At 42.4% G+C, this 16321-nt stretch overlaps 1 protein-coding gene across 1 annotated transcript in view; it reads left to right on the top strand.

The window, feature by feature from the left end:
- The first annotated feature begins 376 nt into the window (after window positions 1-376).
- akap12b (A kinase (PRKA) anchor protein 12b) overlaps window positions 377-16321 on the top strand; it is a 62841-nt gene continuing 46896 nt past the window's right edge. Inside the window, exon 1 of the mRNA XM_083790310.1 lies at window positions 377-653. Within this exon, the coding sequence (XP_083646436.1) occupies window positions 534-653 (120 nt within the window). The 5' untranslated portion in view covers window positions 377-533. The remainder of the gene's footprint in view (window positions 654-16321) is intronic.

Genomic DNA, 16321 nt, shown 5'->3' on the forward strand with positions numbered 1-16321 from the left:
GTGAGGAGCCAGAGGAGGATTATCATGACCACTTGTGTTCAAATGATGTTGAAAGAACATGAGTTATCTTATAAACACAAATACTCAAATGACACGTGGTAACTGACGTCTTGTTGTTCATAGTCCTAACTTAATTTTGTAGCATTGAAAAAAATGTCTGCAGAAGATGCAATTACAAACTAAATACCACAAAGTTGAATTTGTACACCCCTCCTCCAGTAGCCTACGGTGTGTTTGCTGTGATGCTGCAAGGCGTGCCGAGGCGCACTAGCTGGCGTGCGATATTGTACAGAGTGAGAGGAGGGGGTCCTGAAAGACTTTGCCAGCAAGCAATCGCGGTTTATCACTTCGGACAGAGCCACCCTAACCCGGAGCGGCCATTGGGTGCATTTTCGACGCTGGGATAGTTGCCGTTTTTGAACGACTTCACACTTGTTCACAGTTATTACCTCGGGTGTATTTTTGCCTTGTTGTTCCCCCCCTCCCTCCCGTCCTTAAGATAAGGAGCCCTGGCAAAGAGAAGATTTTTCGCAATGGGAGCAGAGACCTCTACGCAGCTAGACGAGCTAGAGAAGAGCCAGGGGGATGCCTCGTCCAAAGAGCTGAGTGCGGAGGTGAATGCGACGGAGGGAGGCAACGTTGACCCAGTCAAGGTAACGCTAATGGATGCCCTTTAATGTCTCCGTTTTTACCGGAATCTTTTTTTTTCCTTCCCACACCGGCCAGTGGACATTCAGTCATTCAGTCTTTAATGTGTTGTGCACTTCACCTGTATGCAGCTTTGCATTCATATAAATACCGAGGTAAAGGTTCCCTCTGTTTCGTCCACATCTGACATAGATCTAGGTTTCTGTCTTTTATTAATGTTATTTTTTCTTGCGCTCGACTCAACTATTATTTTGACGCGGGACCGTGCGCATTGCCGATGGGATGTGCGGTTTCTGTACGTCACTTTCGGTGTTATTTTTGCTGACTAATAACAGGACGTAGGTCGGTTGGTGCATGTCTGCACTCTGCAGCCATGCAGGCTGCAGCCAATCTGCTCCAATCAGTCCCGCAGTCATAAAACGCTTACGCCAGCTGTCCACTTTGGTCCAGATTGTTCCTAATAGTTTACCTCGACTGTGTGATTCAGCAGAGTGTCAGACTCAGACAGGTTTTGTGTTTAATAATGTGCCCCATTGTGTTAGGAAGAAAAAAAATGTTTCACAAGGGCAGGAGGAACCTGAACCTAGACCAACAATTATTTTCAAATTGATTGTTTTTGTCATGGTGTGAAATGAATGCACATGAAGCAGAATTATTTTTGTATGCAATTTGGATGCTGTGTTTTGATAATGTGTGCATTTATTTGTGACAGACACTTGCATATGGGATCGAATTAAGATATCTTACTGCCAATTAAATTAACCCATACACATTGTTTTGTTTTATGTCCACATCACATTCACCTGCTGTGGTGGTGAAGGCTTTCACAAGGCAAGTAAAGAAGCCTGCTGAGTGCCGACAGTTAAACTTGGATGTCAATGTTTGCCCATATATAGCCTACAATACCACAAACATTGTCCACACAATCTCACCTTCAACTAAAATTATTATTCAATGTATATTTCTGACTTCATACTCATATTGCTTTAGAGAGGGGTTACATCCGCTACCTTGAAATTATGCTATGGATGTTTGAGAGAGGAATGGATAGGCTACCAGCTAGTGTACATCCTCGCTAGATATTATTATTATTATTATTATTCTACATTTTACACAGTTTCAAATGGGAAATACAGTATATGAAACCTCTTGAATGTGGAACAGTTTAAAAGCCTTTATCATCGATATGGCTAGCCTGTTTTCTAGGCAAAGCTGCCTTTGTCAGAGCAGTGTCAGACTTTGGATCATTATTGCCTCTGTTGAATAGCTTGGAAGTGTGAATGAATATTTGCTCTAATGAGCATGTGCAGCCACTGCAAAATCCAATTTAACTCTGAGAGTGTAATATGGAACATTGAGAGGGTCCATGATCTCACCACATGCTGTTTTCTTCCTTACGGATTGGATTTATTGATGTTTTTTTATTGGTTGATTGATGTTCAAGAGGTCAAATTTTGTGGGCCTTTGCACTTTTTGAAAGGTCATCAGAGAGGTCACATGAAATTAGTCTTTCACTGCAGTAGCATAGCAAACAGCATTATAATAATATATATTATAATTATAACAAAACAACAAGAATTAACGAATGCTCTTTTGACCAAATGTTAATTAACATTTGCTCAAAAGCGCATTTATTAATAAGTAGACTAATAACAGTTTATGTCCAAATGTTATTCTGACCCCTCTATGAAAAGGTCTAGTTGTCCTGACCCCTTATCCATCATTTATACATTATGGATAATTAGTGTGGACTTAAACTGTTATTCGTCTATAGTACTATTCTTGTTTTGTTTTTCTCAGTACGTTGTTTGCTCATGTCGTCACCTGCTGGCTTGGCATGAGTGTAGTTGTTTTCATGTGGGCTGACATCACCTGCAGGGCTTTAGGATGTTTTTGTAGGCCATGCATGCTTAAGCTGCATGTATTACTGTAGCAACACTTTCTGACAGAGTTTGACAAGAAACATTGGAATGCTCAATATGAAACGCTTCAAGCTGCCAGTCCACCTGTAGACCTATTCTGTGGTGTGTCCTATTACTAGCCTCACGTAGCCAGCCTTCAATCTGCTTTTGCAATGCATATTGCCCCATGCAGTGATATTAGTGTGGCTACGCGAGGCTAGCCTATTACTATACCATTGACCAGATGTCCATGTAGCAGGTTGTTTGTCACAATGCCTCCACTAGCCTCAGCTTTCTGTTTATTAGTATCTAGTCATATCTAGGATTTCAGAAACATATTGTTTCATTTACCTCATGCCACTACACAAAATCCTTGTTTTTAAAACGTTCATCTTGCTTTTATGCTAAGACAAATTAGAAACCTAGTCACAAATTCAACAATCTCCTTAAAAATATAATTTTGAATGATTTGGCGAAGTTCTGTACTCTCCTTGGAGCTTAAAGGTGCTGTAAACTGGTATTAGTTTTTAGGTTAAGACATTGTTTTTGTTAAAGCTCTATAGTTTGATAGTAATCAATGAGTTTTTGTTCTTTAATGAACAGAAAATAAAACTTTAAGGGGGGTTTAATTCATCAGCTTCAGTTTTATATCCTGAGATCTCTCTCCTGATTGGATGATATCGGTATCCCGGGGGTTAGTCGTAAACGTTGTAAACATAGACGTTTTTGAGATAGTGTACACATTGACAGATCAGTATTGTGCTGTTGTCTCTGGCAATTTGCCTGAAGCCAAGCATGTCCCAAATCCAGATCCTTGTAAATGTTTGCTGCAAAGTTCACTAATTATAGCCTAATACCTGGGATGCTACTTGGATTGCATCATCTCATCTGTCATCTGACTGTCGTGTTAATGTGAGAGTAGAAGGAATAAAATCACATATGATGCATTCCTAGTGAAACAGGGACTTCTCAGCCGTTCAAAGCGATGGGGGCTGGTCATTCACTAAACAAATCAGGCAGTGCCGACTAGAGGTGCTTGACATCATTTTGTTCCCAATCTGGCGATGTAATCACATAGCCTATCTGTCACGTTGATTGACAGGAAGTAATTAAGGTCTGAACTTTGGACTTTTGATAAAATAATACAAAAAAGAAAGATTTTAAGAATGTATTTGACTATTTGTGCTATAAAAGCGTGAGAAATATTGTTTTCATTTTTCAATTTTTTTCATTTTTAGCTCATTTTTAGATCTTTAAAGGAAAATCATTCAACATGCACAGTAGGCTATTATATAGTTTCAAGTTTTTGTTAAAGCTCTACAGTCTGATAGTAATCATTGAGTTTTTGTTCTTTAATGAACAGAAAATAATACTTTAAGGGGGGTTTAATTTATCAGCTTCAGTTTTATATCCTGAGATCTTTCTCCTGATTGGATGATATCGGTATCCCCAATTGAATGTATATTTGTGCGTATGCGGGACTTCGCACATTCTCTACATGTGTGCCGGGGGTTAGTCGTAAACGTTGGACGTTTTTGAGATACACATTGACAGATCAGTATTGTGCTGTTGTCTCTGGCAATTTGCCTGAAGCCAAGCATGTCCCAAATGCAAATCCAGATCCTTGTAAATGTTTTCTGCAAAGTTCACTAATTATAGCCTAATACCTGGGATGCTATCCTATGTTTACTTGGATTGCATCATCTCATCTGTCATCTGACTGTCGTGTTAATGTGAGAGTAGAAGGAATAAAATCACATATGATGCATTCCTAGTGAAACAGGGACTTCTCAGCCGTTCAAAGCGATGGGGGCTGGTCATTCACAACAAATCAGGCAGTGCCGACTAGAGGTGCTTGACATCATTTTGTTCCCAATCTGGCGATGTAATCGCATATCAGTCACGTTGATTGACAGGAAGTAATTAAGGTCTGAACTTTGGACTTTTGATAAAATAATACAAAAAATAATGTATTTTAAGAATGTATCTGCTATAAAAGTGTGACAAATATTGTTTTCATTTTTTCATTCTTAGCTCATTTTTAGATCTTTAAAGAAAAAGCATTTAACATGCACAGTAGGCTATTATATAGTTTCAAGATGTTAGCTGGCGAGTACAATAACCATTTGGGAATTGGGTCTAGGCCTGAACCACAAACTCCTTGTACCTACAGAGATTGTCTATCGAGAATGTGTTATTTTTGATTCACATGAAGGTAGAAGATCAAAGTGATTTGAAATGGGTGAACATTAAAGGCTCATACATAGTCTGGATTTTCGGTGGTGGGGTGACCACCGAACTACAACATGACGTCACGAGCCGCGGTGAAGAGCAAACCACCGCCACCGCTCCAGCCCTTCTCTCTGTTTTTACTCACCACCGCTCAACGTTATTTCAGCTCCGGTGGTCAGCTCACCACCGGAGCGGTGGTCACCTCACCACCGAAAATCCAGACTATGAATAGGCCTAAAGTGTACAAGCATTCTGTTCTTGTCCATGTTTAATGGGATAGCCTACAGCTTCCTGACTTTGTATTCCGCACAATCCATGTGTCAGCTGTCTCAAGGCTTCTCTCCCTCTCTCAGTGATTGATGTGGATATAAAATGTGGAATAATCAACAATGTATTGCATTCTATCTTTCACGTGATCTGCTTTGTTTAGAAATTATAGAAAGAGAAGGTGTAGGATGGCAATGAGAGTGGCTGCATCCGCCCTGCTTAATATGCGTTCAATAAAACACCCTCTCCTCCTGTTTTATGGAGGAATATTTTGCTCTCTCCACCCCTTTCTAGGTTCAAGGTTCAAGGTTGTACTTTATTGTTACATCTTGTGTACAGGTACAGAGTAAAACCTATTTTGGCCTCCTTCCTCCTGCAGCATCCATCTTGGAATATTGTATACACAAACACCATTTTCTCTCCCAGTAGCTGCCACCTATCCACACCTCCTTAATGCTCCCCACATCTCCCTCTCTCCCCCACATTGTGCTCAGAGGTAGGTCAGAACATAAGCGCTGAGTGTACCTATGTGCCTCCAGACAATTCCCACAGCCCAAAACACTGTCTCGCCTGCAGTGCTCTCTCCCGCGCACGTGCATGTGCGTGTGTAATGTGTATGTGTACCAGTCGATCCCCCAGACACATCAGTTCTGAATTTCTTAAATTCTCTCTCTCTCTCTCTCTCTCTCTCTCTCTCTCTCTCTCTCCATTCCACCATCGTTTCCCCGACCACTTCCGTTTCTCGTGCTCTGATTGGGTGGGAGCCTATACATTGTTTTTGCTATGCACCCACAAAGGCAGTTGTTTAAATCAGGAAACTGCACATTCTACAAACTCTTGACAGACACACCCGTACTGACTCGGAAACAAACAATCCCAATCACACGCAGATGCAGCAATCTCGACCCTAACCCATTCTCTTAAATATATTTTTTATCCCACGATTTTGTAACCCATTTTTCACCCCTGTGTCAGTCATCTAATGTGATCCTGGGCTCTACACACCCTCCGCCAACCTGGGGAGAGCAACGGACTTGAACTCATGCTTCCTTCATGCCTGAGTGTCCAAGTTGCTCCTTTGCACCTGACAGGGGGGTGTTTCCCTGGTTGGACGTAGCGGGGGTACCTACCCTAGGGGACACGGGGAGAACATGCAAACTCCACACAGAAAGGCCCTTTCGCCAACCCCGCCTTCGGGGTTTATGTTATACTTTAGCTATTGAAAAATAGCAGATCTACAATGAACTTATAGGTCTGCTATTTTTGAAAAATCGTGAAAATGTGGCACAAATCTTTGAATATATATTCTTTCAGAGCGAACGTTTTTAACTCAAATCTTTGCTTCTGGGGGTCCCTGGAACTACATATTTTCAGATGGGGGTCGGCGGCCAATCACATATAATTCTGGGGCTCCTTGACATGGAATAGTTTGAGAACGACTGACATAGAAACAGGGTTTTTCAGAAAACTGTCAGGATTTAGAAGACATTTGTAGAATCGTCCTCAGGTCTGACCTGCGTCACACATTGGGCTCCATACCAGAAGCAGCAGCAGTGGCACCAGGTGACTCCCTTGCTCTAACACCATGTTATGTAATGTAATGGGGCACGGGATGAAGGGCTCTTACGTTCCTAAATAATGAGCCACGGCTGATCAGACACCGCTATGACACTGATTATCCTGTTTAGCTGTGATGGGGGCCTGGTAGAAGGGGCTGGGAGAGGGAGGTGTGTGTGTGTGTGTGTTTGTGTGTTTAAAGGGTCAAACAGTGGAACCATTGAGGATGGGCCTGAGACGGGGGACAGGCTTGGGGCCCCTCGTGTGCGCCAGCCCAAAACAGGAAGGAACCAATGGTGCCCCCAGATGGGGCTGAGGCGTTTTGGGTGGGCAGGGGAAGAGTGTACAGGTGAGGAGCCTAGAGGGGGAAGACGGCAGCAAGTGAGAGAGAGAGAGGGACCTGCCAGGGTGACATAAAAACGGATGAATCAGCCGATTGTTCCCTTACTCCCGCCTCCTACCCGATGTTAAGAGGACACCGATGACAGAGGAGGCCCACATTTGAGGGTGTGTGTGTGTGTGTGTTAGTGTGTGTGCGTGCGTGCGTGTGCGCATGCGTGCGTGCGTGTACTGTGGGTGTTTTAAGACCTCTTTCTCTCTGTCAACCTCAGAGAGATTGAATAACAGTCTGCTGTTGTTGTTTTTTAATAATAATTGTAACAGAATGAACACCTGAAAACTGATATAAACCTTTGTTAGTTGTTGTATGACAATGACAATAATGTTGTTTTGGTAAGCAGTGGAAGTATTGTTCAGTGTTTAATCTGGTTTGTTTAGATGGCGTAAAGTAAATGACTTAATTATGTTGGCAAAAAAGCCAGGCAACAAAGGTAATTTGTTTAGAGGGATGGAAGTCTGTGGTATAGGAATAGGGATGGTAGGGTTCAAGTAGTTATTAACTCAAAATTTTTGCCTTTGACCATTAATTCATGGCCAACATCCCCCCCAAAGATAATCAAATAAGCATCATAATTGAATTTTCTCTTCTCTGGTCGGAGGTGAAAGGGGAAGTACACACTAAAAACATGTGGGTTATTTCTGTAACTCAATTCCTGGGTTACTTGCGTTGAGTTATATTTCTGGGTTATTTTCCAGAGCCATAACCATTTCCTGGGTTATAGCAAGGAAGCTCTTAGAAGGAAGTGAAGTGGTCACGTGACTGGGCTGCGCCATGACACTTTCATGGACACTTTCATGGGAGCCAAACTCACACCAGTAGTGCAATGAATACATGGCAGTGAATGGAGCCGGCTGAACCAGCTCATAACAAACATTATACATGAACGATTGCGAGCTTTGTCATATAATTGGTTCAGGAATATGAAAGAAGACATAAGTGATATCACACGTTTTTTCCGAGTGGTTGTTTTTCGACTTAATAACTATTTATTTTTATTGAGGTATTTATAGAAGAGCACATAGTAAGTTTTCTGCCTGGGCTGCTCTCTGCTCTTTGAAAAAATAAATCACATTAAGTAGTATGCACATAAAATAATAAGACAGCCTAAAATAACGTGTTATATATATTATTTTATTTTCCAGAAGCGATCACTTTACAAAAGGTCTCACTCTCAGTCATTCATAAATAATGTTTGTTCATGAGCTGGTCACTGAGCTCTCATTGACTCCAGTGCATTCTGCCGAACTTCCGGGTGTAGTTTGGCTCCCGTGAAAGTGTCCATGAAAGTGTCATGGCGCAGCCCAGTCACGTGACCACTTCACTTCCTTCTAAGAGCTTCCTTGGGTTATAGGGACCCAATTCATGGGTTTTTAAAGTGGGTTAAGATTTCTGGGTTATTTTTCTGAGGGTAACCCAATTGTTGGGTCGGATAGGTCACACACCATGGGAGTGGTTAGAGGAAGTCCATTTCCCAGCATACACTGGGGTGCCAAGGACCGTGTGTTATTGTTCTTATATGTGTTATTATTTGAATATTAGATTGTGTATGTTATGGGTCGTTGTGTTTAGTGTTTTGTTATGGTATTATTTGGTGATATGTTGTTTTATGTGATTTGTTAGCAAAACCATTTGTTTGTTTGGTCAGTCTCTCTCCCCTTTTCCCATTCATATGTATAGTATCTGTTGGAAAGGGTTTGTTGTTGATGGTTGCTCCAACAAAGAGTTTTCATGCCTCTTGCAGGCAACTATACACAGTAAAAACACTTTATATATTTATGTAACCCATCCCAGCCATATCAATTTCCTGGGATATATAGGGACCCAATTCATGGGTTATAAGATTTCTGGGTTATTTTTCGGAGAGTAACCTTATTGTTGGCTCAGAGAGTTGGGATTGATTGATTGATTGATTGATTGACTGATTGACTGAACCAATAATGCTTCATTCATAACCGACATTATGGGTCAAAATAACTTGGAAGTTGGGTTATGTTGACCCTCTGAATGGGTTATTTTTATAACCCAAGTTATAACCCAATTTATGGGCCAAAATGAATAACCCATTTTGTTGCGTCAAAATAACCCAGGGGTTGAATAGGACCCTTTGTAACCCAGGAGGGGGGTTAAAAATAACCCAATATGGGTTAAATTTCCCAGCCATTTTTAGTGTGTACCTGGCAGCTGGCACTGCTAGTCTGCTAATTGGTTTTCCATCCTCTGCTCGTCTGTCACCCATCTCTCAGATCACCTTCCAATTCCTTTACCAATAAAATAATTGATGTGTTTGGGCATCCGAAGAAGAACAAAAGCTTTTTTACCCATCTCTACCCCTTTCCATCGCTTCCAATTACACTTCACTTAATTAAAGTGATGATTACATTAGAATTTGAATAACTGGTCCATACTCGCACCCAAACGATGTGCAGAGTTGAGACTGCAACATAGCCAATGACAAAAATGGTAATAAATCTATCTTCTATACTAATGCACCAAGTCTCTGTATGTTTGTCTGTGTGTAATCCACGTAACTCGAGAACCGTTTGCCCCACCGACTTCAAATTCGACACGCACGTTCCACACCACCACAGGGGGTGCAGTGGCCGGTGTCGAGTCGGTCGGACCCACGGTTGTCCAGAACCGCCCCAAAAAGGCCTCTGCCCGGCCTCTGGACAGGGCCCCTGCCAAGGGTCCATATATGGAGCTGGCCTGTTCTGACATCATTCTGACGTCTGCATATATGGACATAACATGGACACAGACATAATATCTGGGAGGGGCATGCATTTCCAACTTGCATCGTTTCAAGTAGGCCAGTGCCCAACGGGCACAGCTGTAGAGGCTCCAACGCATGATATCTGGGTGGGGCATTCATTTTTAACTTGCATCGTTCCAAGTATCCTAAATTTGGGAAAAGTTAAAAATAAGCTTCAATATTGTTCAGATCAATATACCATTATACCAACCACTGAGGACGAAATTGCATGAGTACCGACCATGTAACTGGATAAAAGTCCCCATCCTTAATTGTCCATTATGTCAATGTATCACACTGAGTGCTACTGGTTGTTGCTGAAACAATTGTTGAGTGTTTGTTAAAGCTTTTGCACTGTATTGATCTCCCACACAGAGAGAGAGAGAGAGGGAGTGTGTGTGTGTGTAGTTAAGCATGGCACTGCTCCCATGAGTCACTCCCCCAGTCTCCACCCACCACGTTCTTAAATCAGCACCATTTCTGTCTACTCACTCTGTGTCTCATTAGTGATCTATGGACAGTTCAGAAACCTGCCTAGTGGCCCGGGCCGGCGTAGCGGTCCGGGCACCTAGGCAGGCAGCCAGCCTGACAGAGTGTCGCGGGTTCGAGTCCCAATCCCGACGAGTCGACGACTTTTGCTGTGTGTCATCACCCCATCTCTCCCCATTTCCTGTCACACTACTGTCTACCAATATCAATAAAGGCATAAAAAGGCCCCAAAATATCTTGCCTACCAATGGTATCATCAATGGGGATTCCAAGCTTAAAGCAGCTGGAGCTTTAAAAAAAATATATATAATAATATATAAACCGATTTCTCTTATTGGAACTTTAGAATGCTGAAATAGAAGCCTTTGGTCTTGTATCAATGGCATTTAAAAAACTTTTACGGCCTGGGCCATAGCTCAGTGGTCCAGGCACCTTGGCTGGTAATCCAGTCTGGCAGTGTGCCGCGGGCTCGACTCCCGATCCCGACAGCCTTTACTGCATGTCTTCCCCTCATCTCTCTCCCCATTACCTGTCAGCCTACTGTCTGTCCCTCCATAAAATATATAAAATAAAGGCGAAAGCCACAAAAAAACTTGTTTGAAATGACCAAACTTGCCTACAGACTATGTCACTAGTAGTCAGGTAGTCAGTAGTCAGTCAGAGTGACTAGACATAAATGGTGCCATCTATAATGAGCATCAGTGGAGACCAATTATATTTGATATTAGGTTGAAACTGTCCAAAGCGGTCCCTTGATTGAGTGCTAGTTCACAGAAATGCTTCTTGCAGAAATATTTTCATAATTATGTTAGGTAATCAGTGCTATTATTATGTATCTGCAACTGCCAAAATTCACCCTTTGTCAATACATCTTTGACCCGCTTTTCCTCTCTTGTTAGGGTTCCACAAATGGGCTCGTTTGTGTTTACAGTTTCTTTGAGAGTCTTCCAACTTGTGTTCAGTTTATTATCGAGGCAGCAGAGGAATCATAAATGCACAAATACGAAGAACCTCAATTAACCCCAATTGTGTGTTACTGTTTGCTATTACATTTACAGCAATAGAAATAAGAGCACAAAACAACAACACAGAGGTCTAACTTAAAAAGTGCCGTATCCATTTGTCCAATGAACAACTATGTTCATCATGACCATATGCTTTCTATTTCATATGTCAGTATCTATTGCCATTGTTTTGCAGTAAACAGGCTTTCATTGCTCTTTGTACTGTAAGTGGTGACCTGCCCGAAAAGGCCCATTGGAACAAGAATCCCTTCAATTCCAATCCTGTGATAAACAAACATACCGTCTCCAAACCTTCATCCATGAGTATAGACTTTTAAAAGACTAGGGTAGATTACTCAAGAGATCATCCTTACATTATTGTCTCTGTGGTTTGAGGCACTTGTGGTTGAACCTCTGTTGTTCATCTGCTTGAGATTCTAGACATTCCATGGAGTTTTGGTGTTGAGAAACATGTAACATGAGGAAAATGTCACGCACGCACACACACACACACACACACACACACACACACACACACACACACACACACACACACACACACACTCCCCCATGTGTCTTTCCTCGCACACAATTTGCATGCCCGTAATCAGGAACATCGATTTCCTCCAATCTTCTGAGCTCAAACGTGGAGGAGTCACGGAGCCCCCGGGCAGAGGGCCCATGAGAGGCGTTGGTCTTGTGGTGATGATGCAGTATTGAGTAGCCCTGGTCTAGCCAACAGGGTTTGCCATATTCACAGTTCCCTGGGGAAGGTTAACAGCCACTCTGTCCAAATCAATCAATCATGATTGGAAAATCTGTTGCCACATCAGCGTCCCTATCTGGTAGACAGTCTTTGTTTAATGCCTCGTTTTTCTCTTTTCTGTGTTTTTGTGTAGCAGGGTTAGGGGTATACATTATACTGTATGCCGTTATAAAGATGCCATGAAATCCTATAGGCTAAATCTGCACAATCCTCTTATGAGTATCAACATTGCGTATCGTATGTGAAAAACTGTTACTTCTCAGGAAATGAAGAAAAAGAAAACGTGACATTCAGTGGCTCCAATGCACTGTTAGTTATTATGTAACTATGTAACTACGCTTGTTTAGTACTTTCCATTGGTTAAATATTTATAAAATCCACAGCCAGACCACTTTCTACCTGATGGTCCTATTTTGGGCATGTTCAAATTAGCTGTTCCCGGAGTGAGTTCCACAGCAGAGGGGCAGCTGAGCAAATGGCTCGCCCATGGTGCAGAGCTTGGTGGGGTGGACTTGGAGGCAGTTAGTGTTTCCAGAGTGGAGGCTGCAAGTGGAGGTCTGTGGTTTGAGCAGTCCCTGAAGGTAGGGGGGGCATTACCGTAGACATATAGCTGCATTGGTGGGTAACAGGGAGATTTTGTATTCTGTGCCGGAGGAGATGGGAAGCCTGTTCAGTGAGTGGAGAAGGGGTATGTGTGTGATATGCTCTCATCAGGATCCTAGCAGCGCTCTGATCTGGATGTATTGGAGCCTTTGAAGGCTCTTGCTTGGTATCCCGGTGAGAAGTGCATTACAGTTGTGTCATAGTGATATGAGTGACGCTATCGTGTCGAGGTCTAATCATTCTGTCAGTGTTTATTTCTCAATAACTGCTCCCCATTGATTATCCCTTGCTTATATAGGATGTGTGTGAGTGTGAGTGTGAGTGTGAGTGTGAGTGTGAGTGTGAGTGTGAGTGTGAGTGTGAGTGTGAGTGTGAGTGTGTGTGTGTGTGTGTGTGTGTGCGCGAGTGCGTGTGCGTGTGCGTGTAGAACTGAAACATGTCTGCCAGCTCTGCCAACTTATTTGTATTTCAGCGTACTGAGCGTAGTGGGTTGTTGTTGCTGAATTGAACTCATTGCTTCCATGGGAAATACCTTCTTTTGTCTAGACACTTACACACCTCACTGAGCTCATCACTTCTGATACAAAAACATTGTAATTGCATACCAAGAAAAAAACGGTGTGTTTGCAAATTGCAACTTCAACAGGTTAGCAGCTTGGACCCACACACTATTTCTATTTATAGCACACCTTGCAGGCTCTCAGCTCTTTTTCTGCACCCTCTACCGTTTTCCCACATCCATTTTTCATCAATTTTGGTCCTGATGCAGCACTTGCTGTACTGTGCACAGAAGATGTCAGTGGAATAATTGTGTGTGTGTGTGTGTGTGTGTGTGTGTGTGTGTGCGTGTGTGCGTGTGTGCGTGTGTGCGTGCGGTAATGGGTGCATGTGTTTGTCTTTTGTTCATTCATGCGTACATCCATGCCTGTGCGTGTGTGTGCGACGTGTGCGTACGCGTGAGTGCGTGTATGTTTGTGCGTGTGGGTCTTAAGTGCCTGCGGGGGGGGGGGGGGGGGGGGGAGAACTGGGTATGTGAAGGACAAATCATTGAAACATAGCATCTGCACCGTCTGTGATGCTGCTCTTTGGCATGTGATACTGATAAAGGGGCGGGGTGGCTTTCCTATGCAGTAAAGTCGCTAAGATTTACTGTATTGATGGAACACCCGCCTCGTACATCACCACCCCCTTCACTAGAGCTCTCCTGGGGGGAGTATTGTAGTGCAGTGGTTCCAGGCCTCGGGACCCCCAGGGTTCCTTGAGGGGTTTCCTGGGGGGTACTCAGCTAAATGTTTAAATATAGTATCAAAATCATTTGAAGTGTACAGTAAGGCATTAAGGCTGAATTGTGGTCCTATATGGACAATAGCACTCAAGGCAAGCAGGGTGTTTGTTTTGTGTGAGGTTGTAATAATGTGATATCTGATGTCTTGTATAGTTGTGGGGATTAGAGGAAAGCAGTGTGTTTTGTTCCTAAATTAGAAATGTTTACCCTGAGAAAACAGGATTGCTATTGTAATACTAGAAATAGAACGTGTCATGGGATAATGTTGAATTTAGTTACAAGGTTAGGTTACCCATAGTCCCATACATAGACTTTAGTAAGTAAATCTAAACTCCTCTTTCCTACAAAGCCACACCGTGCTGGATGATGCATTTGTGTTTGTTTTGTAATATTAAGTAATAAAATACCAGATAACTTTTTATTATACAATCTGATGGTATTTTGAAAAGGCACATTATTCCATTTGCTCTATTGAGTTACATTGTAAATGGTTTCTCATGATGCATAGTGCTCCCTCAGGATAATCAGGGACATACTGTATATGGAGTCAGGTGCTTAGTCCTGAGCAAAAATAGCAAAAAAGTCTGCTTTTTCCTTTACACAGGTAAGATAGACCACTGCAAATGTTTATGATTTAATTTCTAATGATTACATTATACTTATATGTCGTTTGAGGTTGTCGTGTGCTGAAAATTGCCGACGTACGAGATCACACCGTTGCGAGCTTGTAGGTCGGCTATTTTTGCTGAGCGGCACATTATGACAAAGTATAAATCAGGCTTAAACGGTTTTGTCTGGTCTTGTATCTAGATCTGAATTAGGCTTTAGACTCGTCATTGAGTTATTTGTGCTGTGTGCAAAAGTATTGTTCTGTCTGTGTCCGTCTGTGTTTGTCTGTGTCTGTCACATGACAAGCCCAGTGCAATAGCTCTGGTCCATAGCCGTTGCATTTAGAGCTATGTTACCGATGACTTCCGGGGCTCACATAAATGCAGACCAGCCTCTTGTCTTTAGCGTAAATAAAAAGAACGTTTTTGCTACTCACCAATTCAAAGGCGTGTTGTGTCCTTAGTGGAAGCATTCCGAGACCCCCACCACACGTATACGTAGGTACTTTTTGGCCAAAAAGGGACCAGAACTAGGAGTGCAACAAAATACAGACTGGGAGTAAAACAGGGTTTTGGGCCTGGATTTAAAAACTGGGGAGGTTCTAATAGAGTAGGGGATGGTGTTCCATAGCCTAGGCCTGCGACAGGTATGTATACTGTATGTCGCTGTTTCTGCAGATGTGTCCTCTAGAGGGTGCTGAAAACACCAAAATGAACTTCAGCTGTTACACAACTATGTGCATATTATTTCTGAACTCCAGTACGCAACCTTCTTGACCATGGCTCACTTGCCATTTAGAAAGTGTAGGAATTCCTGTCTTCTAGGAATCCTGATCATCAACAAATTCATCAAAATTTTGTTCATAGGACATACTTAACCCCCCGTAGATTGTGTGCTATGCGGATTTTAAATAATCACAACTGCACTTTCTGCACTTCAAACACCATAGGTACATTCTTTCATATGGTGTGGGAGTGTCCGAGTGTCCTCACATTTTGGAATTTGGTTGCTACTAACCTTTCGACTATTCTACAAGTTAACATCACACCCTCCCCATCTCTATTCTTATTAAATGATGTATCCCAGTTGCCATTAAATAACACCCGTACCCGTATTCGGATTGTTTGTTTATGTTTTTGTGTTCCTTGCTTTTGCTGTTATGTGTTGTTTTATATGTGTTTTGTTGTGATTTTTGTCTTAAAATAAAAAACATTTGATAACAAAGAAAATAAAGTGTAGGAATTATACCGACAGGACGTAATACTTCAATACCAGTAAGATGCCCTGAGGCCGTGTGCACGCATCCGTCTGGGTGACGGGGCAGACTGTCTGGTCATATATGGAGCATGTCTTGAGTCTACAGGGTTTGATGAGGTCTCTCAACATAATGTCAGAAGAGGTCAGCTCCATATATGGAGATCTAAGGGTGGCAGCGGGGGCAGTGTACAGGGTTTGATGAGGGCCGGGCCTTCATTTTCGGGCCCGGCCCTTCGAGTTGAGGAAGCTAACTAGAAGTGGTATTTAATTATTTCTTGTAGATGTTCTTTGTTACCAATGGCATCCTGACCTGTACCGTCCCCCAGAGTTGAAACTCTCAAACAAAGCATTTGTGTCAACGTGTGAGGACAAAATAAACCTGTACACAAGACATAAAGAACACCTTGATTATAGAAAGCATCATCTGTTGTCATTAGGGTTATTGTTGCGTTCTGAGTGCATACAAGTCTCCTAACTGACTTTGAAATTGATGCTCCTGCACAGTTTTGACAGCTTACTTCTGAATTTACAAATGAGGTTCACGTACCATG

The sequence above is a fragment of the Protomyctophum parallelum genome (assembly GCF_964188405.1).
Source record: "Protomyctophum parallelum genome assembly, chromosome: 19".
In the NCBI taxonomy this organism is placed as follows: domain Eukaryota; kingdom Metazoa; phylum Chordata; class Actinopteri; order Myctophiformes; family Myctophidae; genus Protomyctophum; species Protomyctophum parallelum.